The following is a 19,646-nucleotide window of genomic DNA, read 5'->3' on the forward strand; positions in this document are numbered from 1 at the left end:
TTAAATAATCAGCTCGTGAAGTACTGCAAGATTTGTGTCCTATTTAAAACCTCGTCGTTCAACGAAAACAATCAACCGCCCAGAGAGGCACTATTTTTTCGCCCTCAGGAGCTCAGCATTTCTTTGCTGGGTACGGGCTTTGCTACCCCGAGATTCCTGAGTGTGTAATGGTAAGTGCCGCCAATCTCCTATCACTGTAAGCTCTGGGCATGCTTCAGCGACCACTGCACGTCGCGGCGGTGGAACGTTCTCTTTTTCGGGGAACGGGGATCTTGGCTTGACTGCCCGGATCGCGAGGACGGAATAAACCTCAAAAAGAGTCATCAATCTCAAAGGGGAGGCATGGCTGTTGAGGTGGAACAGTCGTTAGCGGGCAACCTCTGGGGAACCTGTTGCACCTGTTGTATAAGGCTTACTCAGGCATGCGGGGCTCTGTCTGAGTGGACCCTTTTTCGACAGGGGGCTAGTCCTCCTCATACTAAAAATACTTTGGACTGCAGTAAGAGAGCTCTTGGAGGCCTGAATAACAATGTGTTTCTGGTGATAAGAGGAAGGAGGGGACATTTGAAAAAGTGTTCCCCTTCTATATCCATATGGGTTTGGAAGGCCTTGCTGAAACATTAAAATCTATAACACTATTGCGTAATGGCTCATTGTTGATCGAAACTAACGGGTCAAAGCAGGTTGACCTCCTTAAGAAATTGCAGACACTGGATGACTAAGATATCATTGTTGAGATGCAGACCTCTCAACTCCAGTAAGCGCGTTGTCACACGCCAAGATATGGACATAGACATAGCAGAACTGAAGCAGGGATGGGCATCCCAGGGAATAGTCGATGTGGAGCAACGAATGCGCAGGAATAATGGAGCAACTGAAAAGACTGCCACTTTCATTGTCACATTCAATCCTCCGACACTGCCTGAACATATGATGGCGGGGTTCCTTCGGCTTAATGTTCAGCCTTACATTCCAAACCCCTATGCGATGCTATGTACGTGTCCATACAACCATGAGTTGTGGAGGTGAAGCGATCTGCAGGAACTGCGGATAAGCCGGTGATGACTCTGGAGCTGACTGCCCGTCTCCGGCGATCTGCATCAACTGCCCTGGGAACCACTCAGTCTGGAGCCGAGACTGCCCTGTTTTTGCTGAAGAGCGCAAAATACAGTAGATAAGTGACCAAGCGGATTCATCTTGAAGCCAAGAGAGAATATAAGGCGACGAACCCTCTGTCTTTGCCACTTCATATTCTTCCATGGTGCAGAAACCTAGTCCCAAGGTAGACGCTTCGACACAGACGACGCCTAACGTGCCTGTATCTACCACAAGCACCTGTACTTGCACGTGCACATGTTAAGGGAAAAAAGAGTAAGGAAAAGGCAATCCAGGCAGCCGTACCAGGAAACACCAACAACAGAAGGTACAAGAAAAGAAGAGTGCCTGTCAACGCCCCCTTTCCCCATTCATCATCGAAGGGACAGGGTGCAGGGAAAGGCTTACGATGTTCGGGTCAAAAGCTCTCCCGAGCGCCGTCAGACGTCATTCTTCCCCGTCTGGCTGATAATATCATCATGGAGTTAGAGGCCTTGGATCCAGGTAGCCCCTCCACACCCCCTCGCTCTTAAAATGCTTCGCCTTCCGAGTGCAAAGATAGCGGTAAATTAAAACCGCACCGATGACATGGCTTCCATACTGCAGTGGAACATGAATGGCAAATGGCTCTGAGCACTATGGAACTAAACTTCTGTGGTCATCAGTCCCCTAGAACTTAGAACTACTTAAACCTAACCAACCTAAGGACATCACACACATCCATGCCCGAGGCAGGATTCGAACCTGCGACCGTAGCGGTCGCGCGGTTCCAGACTGTAGCGCCTAGAACCGCTCGGCCACCCTGGCCGTCTGGAACATGAATGAGTTCAGGACTCATGTGTAGGAACTGAAACTCTTAGCACAGGCATGTCCCTTGTGCTTTTGTTTACAAGAAACAGATTTTAAAGACACAGATATCCGTGTGATAAAAGGATATATGCTATACCGCAAGGATGACCCATCGGGGGAAAGGGCCAAAGGTGGTGTTGCAGTGTTTGTCACTAATGTGCACCACTCCTGCCCTCCCTTTGGCTACTGATCTGCAAGCAGCTGCAGTTCAAATTCGCGTGTCGAAGGATCACTGTTTGCTTCACTGTATTTACCTCCACAAGATGCACTAGACTCTGAGGCTCTCATGGATCTTGTCGCACAACTCCTGCGACCATTCCTCCTCCTGGGAGACTTCAATGCCCATCATGTCCTGTGGGGGTTGACCAATACTTGCCCTGGGGGTCGGGTTTTGGAGGGCGTCTTGACGTCTCACGAGCTGTGCATCCTCAACACAGGTAGGCTCACATTTCTCTGGTGCTACTGGGTCATTCTCAGCCATCGACCTCTATTCCTGTTCCCCCGCTCTCGCCAACTCTGTTCAGTTGGAGGTCATTTATGACCTTCATTCCAGTGACCACTTCCCACTCTGCCACCACGGACTAAATGGCTCACCAACTGAAGTTAAGCTCCCAAAATGAATGGCCAGCAGGTCTAACTGGACGTATTTCAGCCAGCTGGCTGTGTTTGAACACAGCAACAGTGTCCAAGAATGGGTGGACCACATCACACGAGTAATCCATCGTGCCACTGACCTCTCCATCCCACGGTCATCAGATCATCTTAGGAGGCGACCAGTATCTTGGTGGACAAATGAGTGCTGGTCTGCGATCCGGGAAAGGCGTGCGGCTCTTAGACATTTTAAATGCCGACCGACAGCAGACAACCTTAGGGGCTTTAGAGTTACAAGGGCCAAGGCTTGACGTGTTATTAGTAGAGTAAGAAAACGTCATGGCAAGCGTTCATAGACTCCATCAATCGTTCCACTTCTTCTATAAAAGTTTGGGAAGCCATCCAGATGATATGCAGTAAATGCAGCTGGTTACTGATAGCAGCAGTGCTGAAACAGGGGTGCCTCCAAACAACACCTAGACATTGCTCACAAGCTGGTCGAACATTTTGCACAAACTACTGCCAATGCAAGCCAGGATCCGGCGTTTCGTCGCTATCGTGCAACTGTAGAGAGCGAAAAGATGGACTTCAGGTCCAACAGCTCTGTGGCCTACAACTCCCCTTTCTCCATGTGGGAGCTCGAATTGGCACTGACTGTGATTCGTGACACAGCTCCTGGTCACGACCGAATCCGGTACTGCATGTTTCGACATTTGCCAGCGGCATCACAGGAAATCCTCCTCGAATGTTTTAATCAGGCAACTTCCCCAAATCGTGGAGGGAGGCAATTCTGATCCCTCTCCTCAAACCAGGAAAGCACTGCACATGTCCCAGTAGTTATGAGTGTGTCACCTTAACTAGCTGTGTAAGGACCAAAGTTGGTGACATGATGTGTGATCGATTTGAACAGGAGAATGGGGTTCCTCAGGTGAGTGTTTTAAGTGTTATCCTCTTGCCATAGCCATCAACGGTATCGCATATATGGTAAGGAGTCCTGTACAGTGGTCATTTGTAGAGGATTTTGCTGTTTTCTGTTGCCTGTTGCCGGTTGGGTGGCCGAGCGGTTCTAGGCGCTACAGTCTGGAACCACGCGACCGCTACGGTCGCAGGTTCGACTCCTGCCTCGGGCACGGATGTGTGTGATGTCCTTAGGTTAGGTAGGTTTAAGTAGTTCTAAGTTCTAGGGGACTGATGACCTCAGATGTTAAGTCCCATAGTGCTCAGAGCCATTTTTTTGTTTTCTGTTCCTCCTCCAGTGTTGCAACGGTAAACCGTCAGTAGCAACTTATGGTGCGGAGGTGAGTGGGCTGCAAAGAAGGGATTCCAGTTTTCTGCAGATATGTGTACGTGTGTTCATTTTAATCGTTCTCATAGTCCTTTTAATTTGCCTACCTTGGACATGGGGGACACCATCCCACATCTTAAGGAGACAGTGCGATTCCTGGGCCTCATTTTTGACTCCCGACAGTCGTGGTTACCGCACCTGAGAGACCTGAAAACCAGAACCTTGAAGGCACTGAACATCATAAAGTGCCTTAGCCTCAGGTCTTGGGGAGCGGCCACGGCACGTATTCTTCAGTTTCATCGGGCTTTTGTGTGTTAGCGGCTGGACTGTTTGCACGGTGTGTGGGTCAGTGAGGTCCTCTTACTTGCGTATCACTGAGCTGTCCATCATGAGATTTGGCTGGCCACGGGTGCTTACTGGACCAGTCCATACCTAGCATCTGTACTGAGACGGGGCAACCGCCACTTGCCATCTGGCGCCAGCGCCTCACAGTGCGTCAGGTATGTAAGTTCCTTGCAGCCCCAACTTCATGCACACACCATACTGCTGTTCGTCCACCCCTGTAATGCCTCCAACAGTCCACAAGCCACGATTCCATTTGAGATCCGCGTGCAGCATGTGCTGGAGTCACTCAATGTGGAACCAGTACGACCCCAAATGCAGGGTTTTAACAGTCTACCGCCCTGGTTACTGGAGAGGCCTGGTTACTGGAGAGGTGATTTTAGATTTGGTGCGGTACAGGAGACACAGCACTCCTGCTTCCATTTTTAATGCGATATTCTCTGATATTTTGTCAGAGTACCACGTCCATGTAGTTCTTATTACGGATGGGTCTAAGCAGAGGGACTCGGTTGGTTGCTCTGTCTTTTCATCAAATCGTGTAGTAAAGGTCAGACTGCCTCCAGAATTTACCGTCTTCGACGCAGAAGTATATGCAATCTTGTGAGCAGCTGGTGTTAGATTTCTCGTCCGCTCAGATTCTCTGAGCGCCCTTTACTCTCTCCAACGTTTGTATGTAGCAGATACAGTAACCCAGAATATCCAGGATGCCCTCCTGCAACTACGACGACTGGGGAAGGAGGCGTCCTTCCGTTGGGTACCTGTGTACTTTGGAACTGCGAGGAATGAAAGGGCGGATCGAATAGCCAAGGAGGTGCGTCTTGATCCTCTGGTATTTCGGAGTGCTATCCCACTTAATGTTACCACCTCGCTGTTGAGGTACAAAGTCATGTGTCAATGGGAAGATGAGTGGCTGGCAGTGACTGATAACAATCTCCGAGTCATGAAGCCCACAAGTCGGTGGTGGAGTACTTCCTTCCAGCAACGTCGGCGAGACGAGGTCCTTCTTACTCGTCTTCGCATAGGCCACAGCTCTAAGACACATGGATTCTTACTGCGGCGAGAGGACCCTCCAATGTGTGGTACTTGTGATGTGCAGATCACGGTGCGCCACATTTTATTAGACTGCATTTTATTTGTTGGCCAGCGGACTCCAGCGGAACTGCCGTCTACTTTATGTAATGGTCAAACGAATGTGGTTAGGGTTTTAAAGTTTTATGAATTGTCCAACGTTTTTAACAAGATTTTAGGGAGATGTTCTTATATGTTAAAGGGTGGCTGGCTAACTCTAGTCTTTTGTAAAAGGTCAGCCTTCACCCAGTTTATCTTTGTTGATTCTCTGTTTTTGGGAAGGCTGCTCAGGTACATTAGGATACACCCAATGACGTCTCCTAACGGCTGAAACCACCTATCTGGTGGGGTCCCGTTGTAATTTCCGCAAGGGCTTAATTTCAACAGGGAACGCTTTTGACGAAAATTACTAACGTCTTAATGGCATCGAATAACCATGTGAAAAAAATTATGGAAAAATACTTCTGTACTTACACGTCGTCATTAGCAAATATCTCTCGTCTGCTCTCGCATCATAGAAGAAAATAATAAATTAGGCACTAATTAATAAACTCCAATTTTTTGTTATTTCTGGCCTTTCACGCTTCCTATAGTCTTATTACCCTACTTATTCTTTGTTTGTTTGTGTGTGTGTGTGTGTGGGGGGGGGGGGGGTTGTGTGTGTGTGTGTGTGTGTGTGTGTGTGTGTGTGTGGGGGGGGGGTTGTGTGTGTGTTTGGGTGTTTTTTTGTGTGTGGGTTTTGGTGGGTGTTTTTTTGTGTGTGGGTTTTGGTGGGTGTTTTTTTTGTGTGTGGGTTTTGGTGGGTTTGTCCTTAGGATAATTTAGGTTAAGTAGTGTGTAAGCTTAGGGACTGATGACCTTAGCAGTTAAGTCCCATAAGATTTCACACCGTCATGACTATCTCCACAGCAGGTATGGCATGCCATTTGTCCACCATGCATGGTCATCCATCCTATGCCCCCTTCTTTGATGATTCCTTCGATCGCAAATATGGGTTGCGTCCCTCTTCTCTGTTACCTCCTGGAGTCCGCTTTCAGTACTTGCTACGACAGCTTAACTTCACACTCCCTGCAACTTTCCCGGTGGGTGTGAACCCTTCACCACATTGGCTTTGCGAAGCGGCCCGTATTAACCTTGGCCTTCATTCGCTTCCTAAGGGCACTGCTCCAGCCTCGATCTATCGCCTTCAGTTTCACGACCTTTGCATGGGACTTTGCGATAGTGCCTTTGTATACGCTGATGGCTCTCGGACTGATTGTGGAGTCGGGTGTGGCTTTGTCATTGGCACCCGTGTCTTTCGATATCGATCGGCTTCTGGCACACTGCTCAGTATGTACAGCCGAGCTCTTTGCCCTGTATCAGGCCACAGAGTACATCTGACGACACAGACTGTTCAACTGTGTTCTCTGCTCACTCACTCACTCACTCACTCAGCGCCCTTCGAAGTCTATGTGCGCTGTACGCCGCCTATCCCTTAGTGCAGCAGATCCAGGAAAACTGTCATTTGCTCACTCTTGGTGGGGCCAGTGTGATGTTTCTCTGGGTTCCTAGTCATGTCGGTCTGCCAGGAAACGACGCTTCTGACACTGCTGCCAAGGCTGCAGTCCTCATACCTCAGCCTGTGGATTCCTATATTACCTTCGATCTCTGTATTGCTCTGTCAGTTGGTGGTGTCCGTTTGGCATCGCCAATGGTCCTGGCATCACGGGAATAATCTCCGGCTCATTAAGCCTCTCGCAGTGGCTTGGACGACCTCCTTCCGACTCACCCGCCCGGGGGAGGTCATTTTAACTAGGCTGCGTATTGGGCACTGCCTTTTTAGCCATCGTCATTTGGTAAGTGGCGCTACCCAAGTTTTAACTGTCCGCCACTTCCTGATGGTGTGCCCATTTTTTAACTCTTTACGTTCCTGCTTAGGTTTGCCGTCTGAGTTATCGGCCGTTTTAGCAAATGACGCTCAAGCTGTCGACCGCGTTTTACTTTTTATCCGCCAAAGCAGTATGGCGAAGGCAATTTTTAGTTTTGGACCCTTTTCTGTATGGTGCCTTTATGGACTTTTTTTCCACTTGCCTGTTTCTAGCTGTCTATTATGTTAATTGGAACTGATGTATAGTGGTTTTTTAACTCTTCTGTCTTTTTGTTCTGTTGTTTTGATGTGGGGGCGTATGATCCCAGTTGTTTCCTGCGCCCTAAAGCAAAACAATACCAAGAAACTGAACTGTTCACAGTAACTCACTCTGTTACTCCTATTCCCTTTATACCATATTCTGATGCTATTGCTATTACTCTGTCTGGCCCGAAATTCTTGTCTTCTTTCTGTTTCACTTCACTGACTGCCAATGTAATCTAGATTGATGCTTAGCATTTTATTTTCCAGAGTTTTTAGTTTCCCTACTACGTTCAGACTTCTGACATGCACACCCCGAATCATGGAATGTTACACCTTCGCTAGTTATCCAATCCCTTTTCTTATGGTCACTGCCCCCCCCCCCCCATTGGCAAATTTGCAGTCTCTCCCCCCCCCCCCCTCCCGGAAATCCGAAAGGGAGACTAGTCTGCAATCTTCCACCAGTAGAGAGGTTTTCATTACACTTTCAATTAAAGGCCACATGTCCTGTGGATATATATGGTGTGTCTATAATGCAGTGGTTTCCGTCCTCTCCTGCATCCTCGTGTTGGTTATTGCTGATTCTTCCGCCTTTTAGGAGCAGTTTGCCACCCCAAGGACAAGCGTGCTCTGAACCTCTGTCCTCTCCTTCATCCTCTTTGACAAGGCCGTTAGAAGCGTGAGAGTGACTTCTTGTGCTGGATGACTTCCTGAGCCATTGCTGAATTTTATTCCAAATTTAAACAGTGGCGGGGTTCGAACCCAGGACCCAGAACCTTTTTATTACTAGTCAAAGGCGATATCCCTACCTTTCTTTGTACATAAACAATATTCGCTGTTAGAATTATATTAATACTCATACAGGGGACCTTGTAGTTGGCAACAATGTGGCGCAGGTCCAAGTCACGTAACTTTCGATGTCTCTGGTTCAAACCTTCCACTCTACTGAGAACAAGGGAGCCACCACGATATGTTCATGGGAAAATGCTGCAGATTGTTTCGTTGAAACTTTGCGAGCAAGGCTGGTATTCTCAGTCTTCTGTTATTCGCTGGAATGATGAAAGTACGACCCCAGAGTCCAGATGACAGGTACTATTTGTTCCTAAGTGCGTCACAGTTTGCAGTTAGTTACATCCTGTTCCCTCTATGGCTGCCGGAATAGCCTCTTCAACATGTTGAATGAGGCACCAATGCATACACACTGTGTGTTCTTCCCATCACCTTCTGCCATTTCCATAAAGGGTGCCATTATTCTCCTATGTCCGACGATTAACAGACTCGACTGTTTAGGTTTGTCTCCCCTTGACATGGCAGCACACTTCCCAAGAGGTGAAGTCAGTCTCACTGGCTCAGTTTCGGTTTCAGTGGGAGACAGCACTTCGAACTTAATGCTTATGGAGAAGAGTTTAACATCCCAGTTCCTCTTGGTCCCTGTCTCCCCTCAACAGGATGCCTACATTTACCATAGACATGCCACTTAGTCAAGTGGACAAATAGTGATACATGCTGTATTTGCTGCAGGAGACAGTATCCACAGGAGATGACAGTACTTGAGGTACGTTTGGTACCTCTAATGAATACTCTCGGTAACAACACACCCATTCACAGCGGCTTCCAATTGCTAGACAATAGTCAGGGCGATTTCCAGTTGCTCACGAACAGTAACTACTCATTCCATGCTTGATAACAGCATTCACAATGGTGTTCCACTACGTCTGGAGCTATGTTTTACAGAACAGTAACCAAGTAACTTACGTGGTGCAGTATTTTACAGAATCTTAAACAAATGTGTGTTAAGCTTCCTGATTGTTTTTCGATTTATGGGTGTGACACGCTACAAATATTACCAGAAGCCTTTAGGAAGTGAAGTCATTGGCAGCCCAAATCTCTTCTATAAGACTTTTTTAGGTTATAGTCGGTAATATTGTTTTCGTAGCATATATATATGAGCAAACTACACTCCAACATGGCGACAGATCTACATAGGCCTGGTCCTGTTTCGTATTCATTGGACTAAGCTGTATACCTCAGCAAAGATACCGTGCAATGTTTCAGAATATTTGACTAGGGCAATTATTGACTGGGACGTTTTGTATGCTCGACGTACACCATTTAATATCAGCCAGTATGAAGACGCCTGAATCGGGCCAAACGCGTCATTAGTAGATAAATAATTAAAACCCTGAAATCAACACACTTTTTTTTCTTCATCGAATGTTGCTGGCTGCTGTACCATCCCTGCTATGAGTTGGAAAAATTTGTATGTACAGTTCTATGTTATGCACATCCTATATGTCAAATAAGGGTGCAAACACAATGTAGTTTCCACATAAATCGATTTGAAAATAGATCTTCAGCACGCATCATAGTTCAAAAGTGGAAAACATGGGAAACGTTACCCGCGCGAAATTTTTGAGAGCAGGAAAACAATTAACTGGAAGAATAGGGTTTACGGTGGAACCGACAGAAAATGGCTGAAACGTAAAGTATATTATTAACTGTTTTATAACACTGACTACGAACTAAAAATTGCACTGTAGAAACGAGTAGGATAAAATGAGTAGATAAGAGTATCTTTATCCTTTATAAATAACATGAATGGGGAGAATATTTCGCCCTGGCGACGTGAGAACGTGTGGGCGCGGCCACTCCATCACTTAATTAACTACTCCTTGATACCTCGGAACGTGGCCTACCAATCTACTTCCGCTGTTCTTGCCCCCAGGTTTCTCGGAAAACATGAATATCAACGAGACATTAAACAATTACCTTCGTTTTACTCATTGCTCCATGTACTATGACAATAGACATTACTCAAATAAAATGTTTAAAATTACGATCGTTTTTTAAAAAGCGTTTAGTTAAAATTAGAATTGAATGCACGGGTTTTGAGCTTACCTTTCTGATGAAAGTGTAGCGCCACTGTTGGACGTCCTTTCTTCAGGTTTTCGTACTGCTCAGTTTCACACATCCTTCAGAATGACAGCTACTGCAAGGAAGCAACGATGTCCTCACTCCAAAGCGTTACATCAGTACCTGTACAAGAAAGGGCTTAATCCATACTCACTGCACGCAGGACACCTATTGCCCACGGGACAACTAAACCTACAGCCGGCACTACAGCTACTTGTCTCGCATGCCACAGAAGCGCAGAACTGCACGACTACGACAGCCTTTATTCCCCCTCTTTGTTTCTAGTAGTGATGTCATGGTTACCACGGCAACTGAGCGTTTACCCGGCATGTACCTAGCCGCCTCGTCATTTACCGAGCGAGGTGGCGCATTGATTAACACACTGGACTCGAATTCGGGAGGACGATGGTTCAATCCCACGTCCGGCCATCCTGATTTACGTTTTCCGTGATTTCCCGCGATCACTTCAGGCAAATGCCGGGATGGTTCCTTTGAAAGGGCAGGGCCGATTTCCTTCCCCATCCTTCCCTAATCCGAGCATGTGCTCAGTCTCTAATGACCTCGTTGTCGACGGGACGATAAACACTAATCTCCTCCTCTTTCTCGTCATTTGCTCCGCGCCTCCGTCTACCGAGGGTACGGTCACCAGATTTCCAAAATCAAAATATGGGACCCAAATCAGAAGCTGGAATGAATCGACATTTTGTGGAAACTTTTGTTGATACTTCATCTAGACTCGTGTTAAAATACTTGGTATATGCTACAACCACATAGATCATCGTAGCATAATCTTAAAATTCGCACTGAAAAAGTTATCAAAATACCTTGCATTACTAATCGAGTAAATAGTTTGTCACAGGCTAAAAAAAGACACATAACGATGTCTTTAACTAGGGTGGAAAATCATTATTTGCATAGGTTACATATTTTTCAGTCTCAGTTGAAGTTTCGTCGTGGGTTGCTTCTGAAAATTTTTTTGTTTTATTTTGCAGGAGAATGTAGGCCATTCATGAGTCCAATATTCTGAAACTGAGTTTTATAAAAATCAACACATGAAGTATCTCTAAAATTAGTCTTAGTTGTAACTATTTCCTTAATGGCTTAAACATCAAACCTCTTCTTTTCATCAATTAAAGAACCTTTTATGATCGAAAACCCACGTTCTGCAGTAGCATTAGTGACAGACCTCGTTCAGTTTGGTTTAATTATTTGGGTGTGATCACATTTGCTCTTCATTTGGTTAAGTTATGGTACACGTTATTCAGATACACGCTATTTCAAAATATACTGAAAGATTGATGAAAAACGGAGCACTATACGTCCCGTAGGTATTTTGTCGGGACAACGGGACACTTAATCTAAACAAGGGACGTTCTTGTAAAATATGCGACGTCTGGTTACCCTAGCGTAGGGTTACGTTTAAGCTTTCGCAGTTTGTCTTGCTCTCTAGTGCTGGCGGTTTAGAAAGAATAAAATCAGCTGACGCCATTTGCGCCCACTGACAAATGTGCATAAAGGTTCATTGTAAAAATAATTATTGCTACTGCTGCTGCTACTACCACCACCACCACCACCACCACCACCATCACTACCCGTGCTGCACAGGAAAGTGAAGCGGCCCGGCCTCCCTTGCTGCCACTGCGCATCGTCTACTTCGCTAAAGACTAAAAGTAGGATGGGTTTGGAGTTTATCAAATGCCTGCTTAGGTAGTTAGTGGAACGAAATGTCTGTAGCTCCGACTGCGGTATTACAGAGGAGGCAGAGCCACGGGACGAGAGCGCGCGATCGTTCCTGCGCCGGAACGGCACGGGCTCCCTCGTCCTGAAGCAGCTGCGACCTGGCCTGCTGCAGCAGACCGTGGCGGCCATGAGCAGCCCTGTGGCGGCAGCGGGGATGGCGCAGCTAGCGGTGCAGGACCAGCGCGTCGGCCGCGAGATGGACGTGGGGAACCCCCTGGACGCAGTCCTGGCCGCTACTTCCCAGCCCCAGCCACAGAGGCAGCACCGTGCAGACACCACCGACGCCATCCTCAGCACGCTCACCGCACTGGCCGAAGACGTCCACTGGATACGGGTGCAGCTCGCTAGGTTAGTTATCTGCCATTCACGTCTCCCTCCTTTCTCCGCACAATTACATGAGATTTTGCAACACGCGTTTACTACGACACTCTACTGGACTGTGTACTAACATTATTAATCTTACCTAGGTCTTACTTTGAACAATGACTTTTAAAGCAGTCTCCTTGGAAGCGAATACACCGATCCACGTATTTTACCGCTTTTGAAATCTAAATACAGTACTGGCCATTAAAATTGCTACACCAAAAAGAAATGCAGATGATGAACGAGTATTCATTGGACAAATATATTATACTAGAACTGAAATGTGATTACATTTTCACGCAATTTGGGTGCATAGATCCTGGAAATCAGTACCCAGAACATCCACCTCTGACCGTAATAGCGGCCTTGATACGCCTGGGCATTGAGTCAAACAGAGCTTGGATGGCGTGTACAGGTACAGCTGCCCATGCAGCTTCAACGCGATACCACAGTTCATCAAGAGTAGTGATTGGCGTATTGTGACGAGCCAGTTGCTCGGCCACCATTGGCCAGACGTTTTCAATTGCTGAGAGGTTTGGAGAATGTGCTGGCCAAGGCAGCAGTCGAACATTTTCTGTATCCAGAAAGGCCCGTACATGACCTGTAACATGCGGTCGTGCATTATCCTGCTGAAATGTAGGGTTTCGCAGGGATCGAATGAAGAGTAGAGCCATGGGTCGTAACACATCTGAAATGTAACGTTCACTGTTCAAAGTGCCGTCAATGCGAACAAGAGGTGACAGAGACGTGTAACCAGTGGCAACCCATACCATCACGCCGGATGATACGCCAGTGTGGCGATGATGAATACACGCTTCCAATGTGCGTTCACCGCGATGTCGCCAAACACGGATGCGACCATCATGATGCTGTAAACAACCTGGATTCATCCGAAAAAATGACATTTTGCCATCGTGCACCCAGGTTCGTCGTTGAGTACACCATCACAGGCGTTCTGTCTGTGATGCAGCGTCAAGAGTAACCGCAGCCATGGTATGGTCTCCGAGCTGATAGTCCATGCTGCAGCAAACCTCGTCGAACTGTTCGTGCAGATGGTTGTTGTCTTGCAACGTCCCCATCTCCTGACTCAGGGACCGAGACGTGGCTGCACGATCCGTTACAGCCATGCGGATAAGATGCCTGTCATCTCGACTGCTAGTGATACGAGGCCGTTGGGATCCAGCACGGCGTTCCGTATTACCGTCCTGAACCCACCGATTCCATATTCTGCTAACAGTCATTGGATCTCGACCAATGCGAGCAGCAATGTCGCGATACGATAAACCCCAATAGCGATAGGCTACAATCCGACCTTTATCAAAGTCGGAAACGTGATGGTACGCATTTCTCCTCCTTACACGAGGCATCACAACAACGGGTCACCAGCAACGCCGGTCAACTGCTGTTCGTGTATGAGAAATCGGTTGGAAACTTTCCTCATGTCAGGAAGTTGTAGGTGTCGCCACCAGAACGAACTTTGTGTGAATGCTCTGAAAAGCTAATCATTTGCATATCACAGTATCTTCTCCCTGTCTGTTAAATTTCGCGTCTGTAGCACATCATCGTCGTGGTGTAGCAATTTTAATGGCCAGTAGTGTATTTCAAATTTATTTGCGTCTTTGGATGGAGGAAGTAGTTACATATAGCTTTTTGGTGAATAAATAGAAGGGTGACCAATATCTGATCATGGTTTTAAAGGAGATGACCAGCATCTGACCATTTTAGGGGATGTTTAAAGAAGATTTAGTAGTTAGAAATTTAAACTCTGTAACAAAATTGCATTTTCTTGGAGTGGGTGTCAATGGAGATATATATATTGACGTGACAAGTCGCTCGATACCTCCTAATATCGTGTGGACCTTCTTTTGCCCAGCGTAGTGCAGCAGCTCGGCATGGCACGAACTGAGTAACTCGTTGGAAGTTCTCTGCAGAAATATTAAACCATGTTGCCTATCGAGCCGTCCACAATTCTGCAGGAGCTGTCAGTGCAAGTTCTTTTGAACTACCTGACTTGCATTACGTCCCACAAATGTTAGATGGAATTCACGTCGGGTTATAAGGGAGGCCAAATCATTCGTTCGCATTTGTTCAGAATGTTCGTAAGCCAATCGCGAGCAGTTGTGGCTCATTGACATGTCGCATTGTTGTCTGGTAATATGAAGTTCATGAATGACTGCAAATGGTCTCTAACTAGCCGAACATAACCATTTCCAGTCACTGGTCGGTTCAGTTGGACAGAGGACCCAATCCATTCTAAGTAAACACTGTGCTGCCACCACTAGCTTGCACAGTGCCTTGTTGACAACCTGGATACGTGGCTTCTTGGGATCTGCGCCGCACTCGAAACCTACCACCAGCTCACCAACTGAAATCGGGACTCATCTGACCAGGCCACGGTTTTCCAGTCGTCTAGGATCCAACAGATTGGTCAAGAGTCCAGGAGAGGCGGTGCAAACGATGTCGTACTCCTAGCAAACGCATTAGCGTCAGTTGTCTGCTGCCATAGTCCATTAACGCCAAATTTCTCCGCACTGTCCTAACAGATACATTCGTCATACGTCCCACATTGATTTCTGCGGTCATTTCACACAGTTTTGTCTGTTAGCAGTGACAACTCATGCAAACGCCGCTGCTGCGGTCGTTAAGTGAAGGCCGTCGGCCACTGTGTTGTGGGTGGTGACAGGTAATGCATGAAATTTAGTATTCTCGGCACACTCTTGACACTGTTGATCTGGGAATATTGAATTTCCCAACTATTTCCGAAATGGAGTGTCCTATGCATCTCGCCCCAATTGCCATACCATGTTCAAAGTCTGTTAATTCCCATCGTGCGGCCATAATCACACCGGAAACCTTTCCACATGAATCGTCTGAGTACAAATGGCAGCCCTGCCGTCACACTGACCTTTCATACCTTGTCTATGTGATACTATCGCCATCTGTACATATGCATATTACTACTCCATAAATTGTCACTTCATGCAAGTATAAAAGAAACTGGCATACTCCGCTTGTTTAAACATGAATGTCTACATAATTCACTTTCGTGAATATTTGTTATTTCTGAGTGGTGTTTATACCGTAACTGCTGATAGGTGCAAGGCAACTGGATCTGTGGGTTGCCAGCACTGACAAACATGCAAACACTCCTCCTCTCACGACCTCTCTAGACGGAAAGACTGTATCAGTCTTTATACGCTCCTCTCATTCTCTTAAGCTAATCCACGACCTTTCCATAGAGGCACGAACGAAAAAAAGAGTATGTCGAGAGTATATCGATTATTATACGAAAACTTTTCCAGATTGTCGGTCAGGGTGCCCGTTAATCACCCTAGTAAAGCCAATGCGAAACAACTGTTATTTTGTTTTAGTGAAAACTTCTTATGTGATGTACACCGTACGTGATCGTGCACTGTCATGGAGTCGTTCGTACGACACTTCTGGACATTTCGCCATGTCCTCCGTCAAACGCCTTAAAAGATCGCAATGTATGAGGGGTGATACGAAACTAAGGTTATAAAGCCTGCAATGAAACGTGTACATTTTATATCAAACAACCAACACAGCCAGCTGATAGTACATACAGTACGTTATTTTTCTACATAGCCTCTATATATTAAATATACCCTCCCGATAAAAATCCTGTCCTTGCATGTTCACCCATGTTGTCATGAATTGCCTCACCACCTCATCTGAAGCGAATCGTTGGCCTCATTAGTGAGAAAGAAGGTGAAAGTGGCTTGGAATGAGGTCTGGGATGGAGGGAGGGTGGTCTATGATGTCCCAGTGAAACTGCTTCAGCAGCAAGGTAGTCTTCTTAGCTGCCTGAGACCACGCATTGTCGTAAAGGAACATGATGACCTTGGAGAGAATCCTGGCTGTTTTCTCCTGTTTGCTTCAAACAATCGTGTCAAGTTTTTGCAGTATCTGTCAGCAGTCACTGTCTTCGCTTTCTCCAAAAACTCCACAAATATGAACCCCACTCTCTCTAAAATATTGTGGCCATAGCCTTTCCAGTAGATGGTGTTCCATTAAACTGCTTTGTCTTTGGAGAGGGGGTGTGCCACTTCATTGACAGCCACTTACTGTGCTGAGGGAGTAGTGGTGGATCCATGATTCATCACCCATAATAGCGCAGTGAAAAATACTGCTCCCTTTTGTGGAGAACTGTAGCAAAAGTTGCAGCTTTGCCCCCATGCACTTCTCCTAGTGTTGGTTGGCCAGATTTCATGGAACCCATGGGGAACAAACTTCTGCCGCGCGGTTTGAGGTGCCATGTCACGGATTGCGCGGCTCCTCCCGCCGCAGGTTCGAGTCCTCCCTCGGGCAGGAGTGTGTCTGTGTGTGTGTCTGTGTGTGTCTGTGTGTGTCTGTGTGTGTCTGTGTGTGTGTGTGTGTGTGTGTGTGTGTGTGTGTGTGTGTGTGTGTGTGTGTGTTGTTCTTAGCATAACTGTAAGTTGTAGTAGTGTGTAAGTGTAGGGCCCGATCACCTCAGCAGTTTAGTCCCTTAGGAATTCACACACATTTGACCAAACTTCTCCATGCTCCAGAATATTGTGAACAATGTGACGAATACTTCTAAAGACGTTTAGAATTATCGCATCATAAGGCATAATGTAATCCTGCTGTTGCCCTGAACCAGATCCTCCACGTGAGCTGTGTTGAAATAAGTTGATGCTGTGCTGGGTCGGCCACTGCATTGCTCATAGTTGGCGTATTCTCTACTGGCTGCCAACTTTTGACAATATCCTGCAACATGCTGATGAGACTATAGTGTGTCCATAGATCTCTATCAGCTGCCAGTGAATTCCAGCACTGGTTACGTGTTTCAGCCACAGAAACCGAATAACTGAGCGAATTTTTTCATGAGACCAGTTTTCCAAATAGGTCACCATTTGTGTATATCTATAACTAGCGCTGTAGATGTAAAGTGGCTGAAATGTTCGTGACCAACCACTTGTAGCAAAATTACCGCACATTGCTAATTCCTTTGTAACGGATAAAACTCCTAGAATATCGGCCCTGTATCCTTAGTTTATGATCGCTGCCCGTAACTCTTTGCCGTTTTGGCCATGAGGGGAAACTCCTTATGAACGATCCCATCAACATAAAGAATTATTATTCTTCGCTTGTCCATTTTTGGCCAAGGTGAAGGAGTCTTCCATTGTGACTATTGCTGCTTATTCATAGCCATAAAAGAAACTGACGTCACCAATTACGTCATTTGAAAGTATGGATCATCTCGAAGCAGTTCTTAAAGTTCCTTGCAGACGTCCACGTGACGTTGCTCCTGATGGTCTTAGAGCATTCGCCGTAATCCTCATGTTCAATTCTTTTAATACGATAAATTCACATGTACCATAATGTACTTTAAAGGTTTCAGTTACTGAAGCCCTGATTGTCCCTTGACCAGGAAATAGCTTACTGCTCATCCACTTTACCAGTGTTGGTCTCTTGGTGAATTGTGACAGTTTCCTGTCGTCAACAAATGGCTCGGAGATGATATGCGACATTTACGGCGAATGAGACTATCTGTACTGTAAATGAGTACTGTGCAGAGTTGGGAAAACTGATTTCTGTCTTGCATGTCCCCGTTGTCGTCGGTAGCGCATATTGGCAGCGTTCAATGCAGTTGCCTGTGCCACAGCAGCAGCGCGAATGAGCCGCTGCGCGGCGATCGCTCGCTTTTATACACGCGGCAGAGCGCGTGACCTTGATTCACAGTGCCAGCCGCGCGTTATCCCGTACGGGCGCACTAGCAGCACTAGGTGCGCCCGTACGCTTAGAGCGTAAGTCCGCGGCTGGCGCGCTGCCAAGCTGACGTAGCACCGCCTTATCGGCGTGGTCAAAGGTCAAGCGCTCAGAGAGCTGACGTCACATGCTGTTGCATCCTCTGTGCCGACAACTTCTAGATGTACGTTCCCCAGTTTTCAGCTACGCTACAGTTCCATTTATTTATGAAAATATACTGTACAATCTCCAACAAATTTAACATATTCACAAGACAGACAATTTACAAAACCATAGAAGACGTCGAAATGACAACTTCTGCTGCCGACAAGAAGAAGAACACAATTAAATCTGTCGCTGCACACGCCCTTCTAGATGGACCAGCAGTATTTTGTGGATGTAAACTGAACTTCAGCATCGACATCAACGATACCTTTACTCATGGCAATGTATTTGTTTGGTGTAAAGGTAAAGGTACTTGTGAATATGTTAAATTTGTTGGAGATTGTACAGTATATTTTCATAAATAAATGGAACTGTAGCGTAGCTGAAAACTGGGGAACGTACATCTAGAAGCTGTCGGCACAGAGGATGCAACAGCATGTTACGTCAGCTCTCTGAGCGCTTGACCTTTGACCACGCCGATAAGGCGGTGCTACGTCAGCTTGGCAGCGCGCCAGCCGCGGACTTACGCTCTAAGCGTACGGGCGCGCCTAGTGCTACTAGTGCGCCCGTACGGGATAACGCGCGGCTGGCACTGTGAATCAAGGTCACGCGCTCTGCCGCGTGTATAAAAGCGAGCGATCGCCGCGCAGCGGCTCATTCGCGCTGCTGCTGTGGCACAGGCAACTGCATTGAACGCTGCCAAGATGCGCTACCGACGACAACGGCGACGTGCAAGACAGACAAGACCATCGAAATAAGTGTCCAAGGAATAGAAAAGCAACTGGAATCACTCAACAGAGGAAAGTCCACTGGACCTGACGGGGTACCAATTCGATTCTACACAGAGTACGCGAAAGAACTTGCCCCACTTCTAACAGCCGTGTACCGCAAGTCTCTAGAGGAACGGAGGGTTCCAAATGATTTGAAAAGAGCACAGGTAGTCCCAGTCTTCAAGAAGGGTCGTCGAGCAGATGCGCAAAACTATAGACCTATATCTCTGACGTCGATCTGTTGTAGAATTTTAGAACATGTTTTTTGCTCGCGTATCATGTCGTTTTTGGAAACCCAGAATCTACTATGTAGGAATCAACATGGATTCCGGAAACAGCGATCGTGTGAGACCCAACTCGCTTTATTTGTTCATGAGACCCAGAAAATATTAGATACAAGCTCCCAGGTAGATGCCATTTTCCTTGTCTTCCGGAAGGCGTTCGATACAGTTCCGCACTGTCGCCTGATAAACAAAGTAAGAGCCTACGGAATATCAGATCAGCTGTGTGGCTGGATTGAAGAGTTTTTAGCAAACAGAACACAGCATGTTGTTATCAATGGAGAGACGTCTACAGACGTTAAAGTAACCTCTGGCGTGCCACAGGGGAGTGTTATGGGACCATTGCT

The 19,646-nt window shown here is 46.8% G+C and overlaps 1 protein-coding gene across 1 annotated transcript in view; it reads left to right on the forward strand.

The window, feature by feature from the left end:
• LOC126234602 (uncharacterized) overlaps positions 1-19,646 on the forward strand; it is a 254,873-nt gene that overhangs the window by 115,771 nt on the left and 119,456 nt on the right. Inside the window, exon 5 of the mRNA XM_049943322.1 lies at positions 12,005-12,338. Within this exon, the coding sequence (XP_049799279.1) occupies positions 12,005-12,338 (334 nt within the window). The remainder of the gene's footprint in view (positions 1-12,004; positions 12,339-19,646) is intronic.

The sequence above is a fragment of the Schistocerca nitens genome, chromosome 2, assembly GCF_023898315.1.
Source record: "Schistocerca nitens isolate TAMUIC-IGC-003100 chromosome 2, iqSchNite1.1, whole genome shotgun sequence".
Classification (NCBI taxonomy): domain Eukaryota; kingdom Metazoa; phylum Arthropoda; class Insecta; order Orthoptera; family Acrididae; genus Schistocerca; species Schistocerca nitens.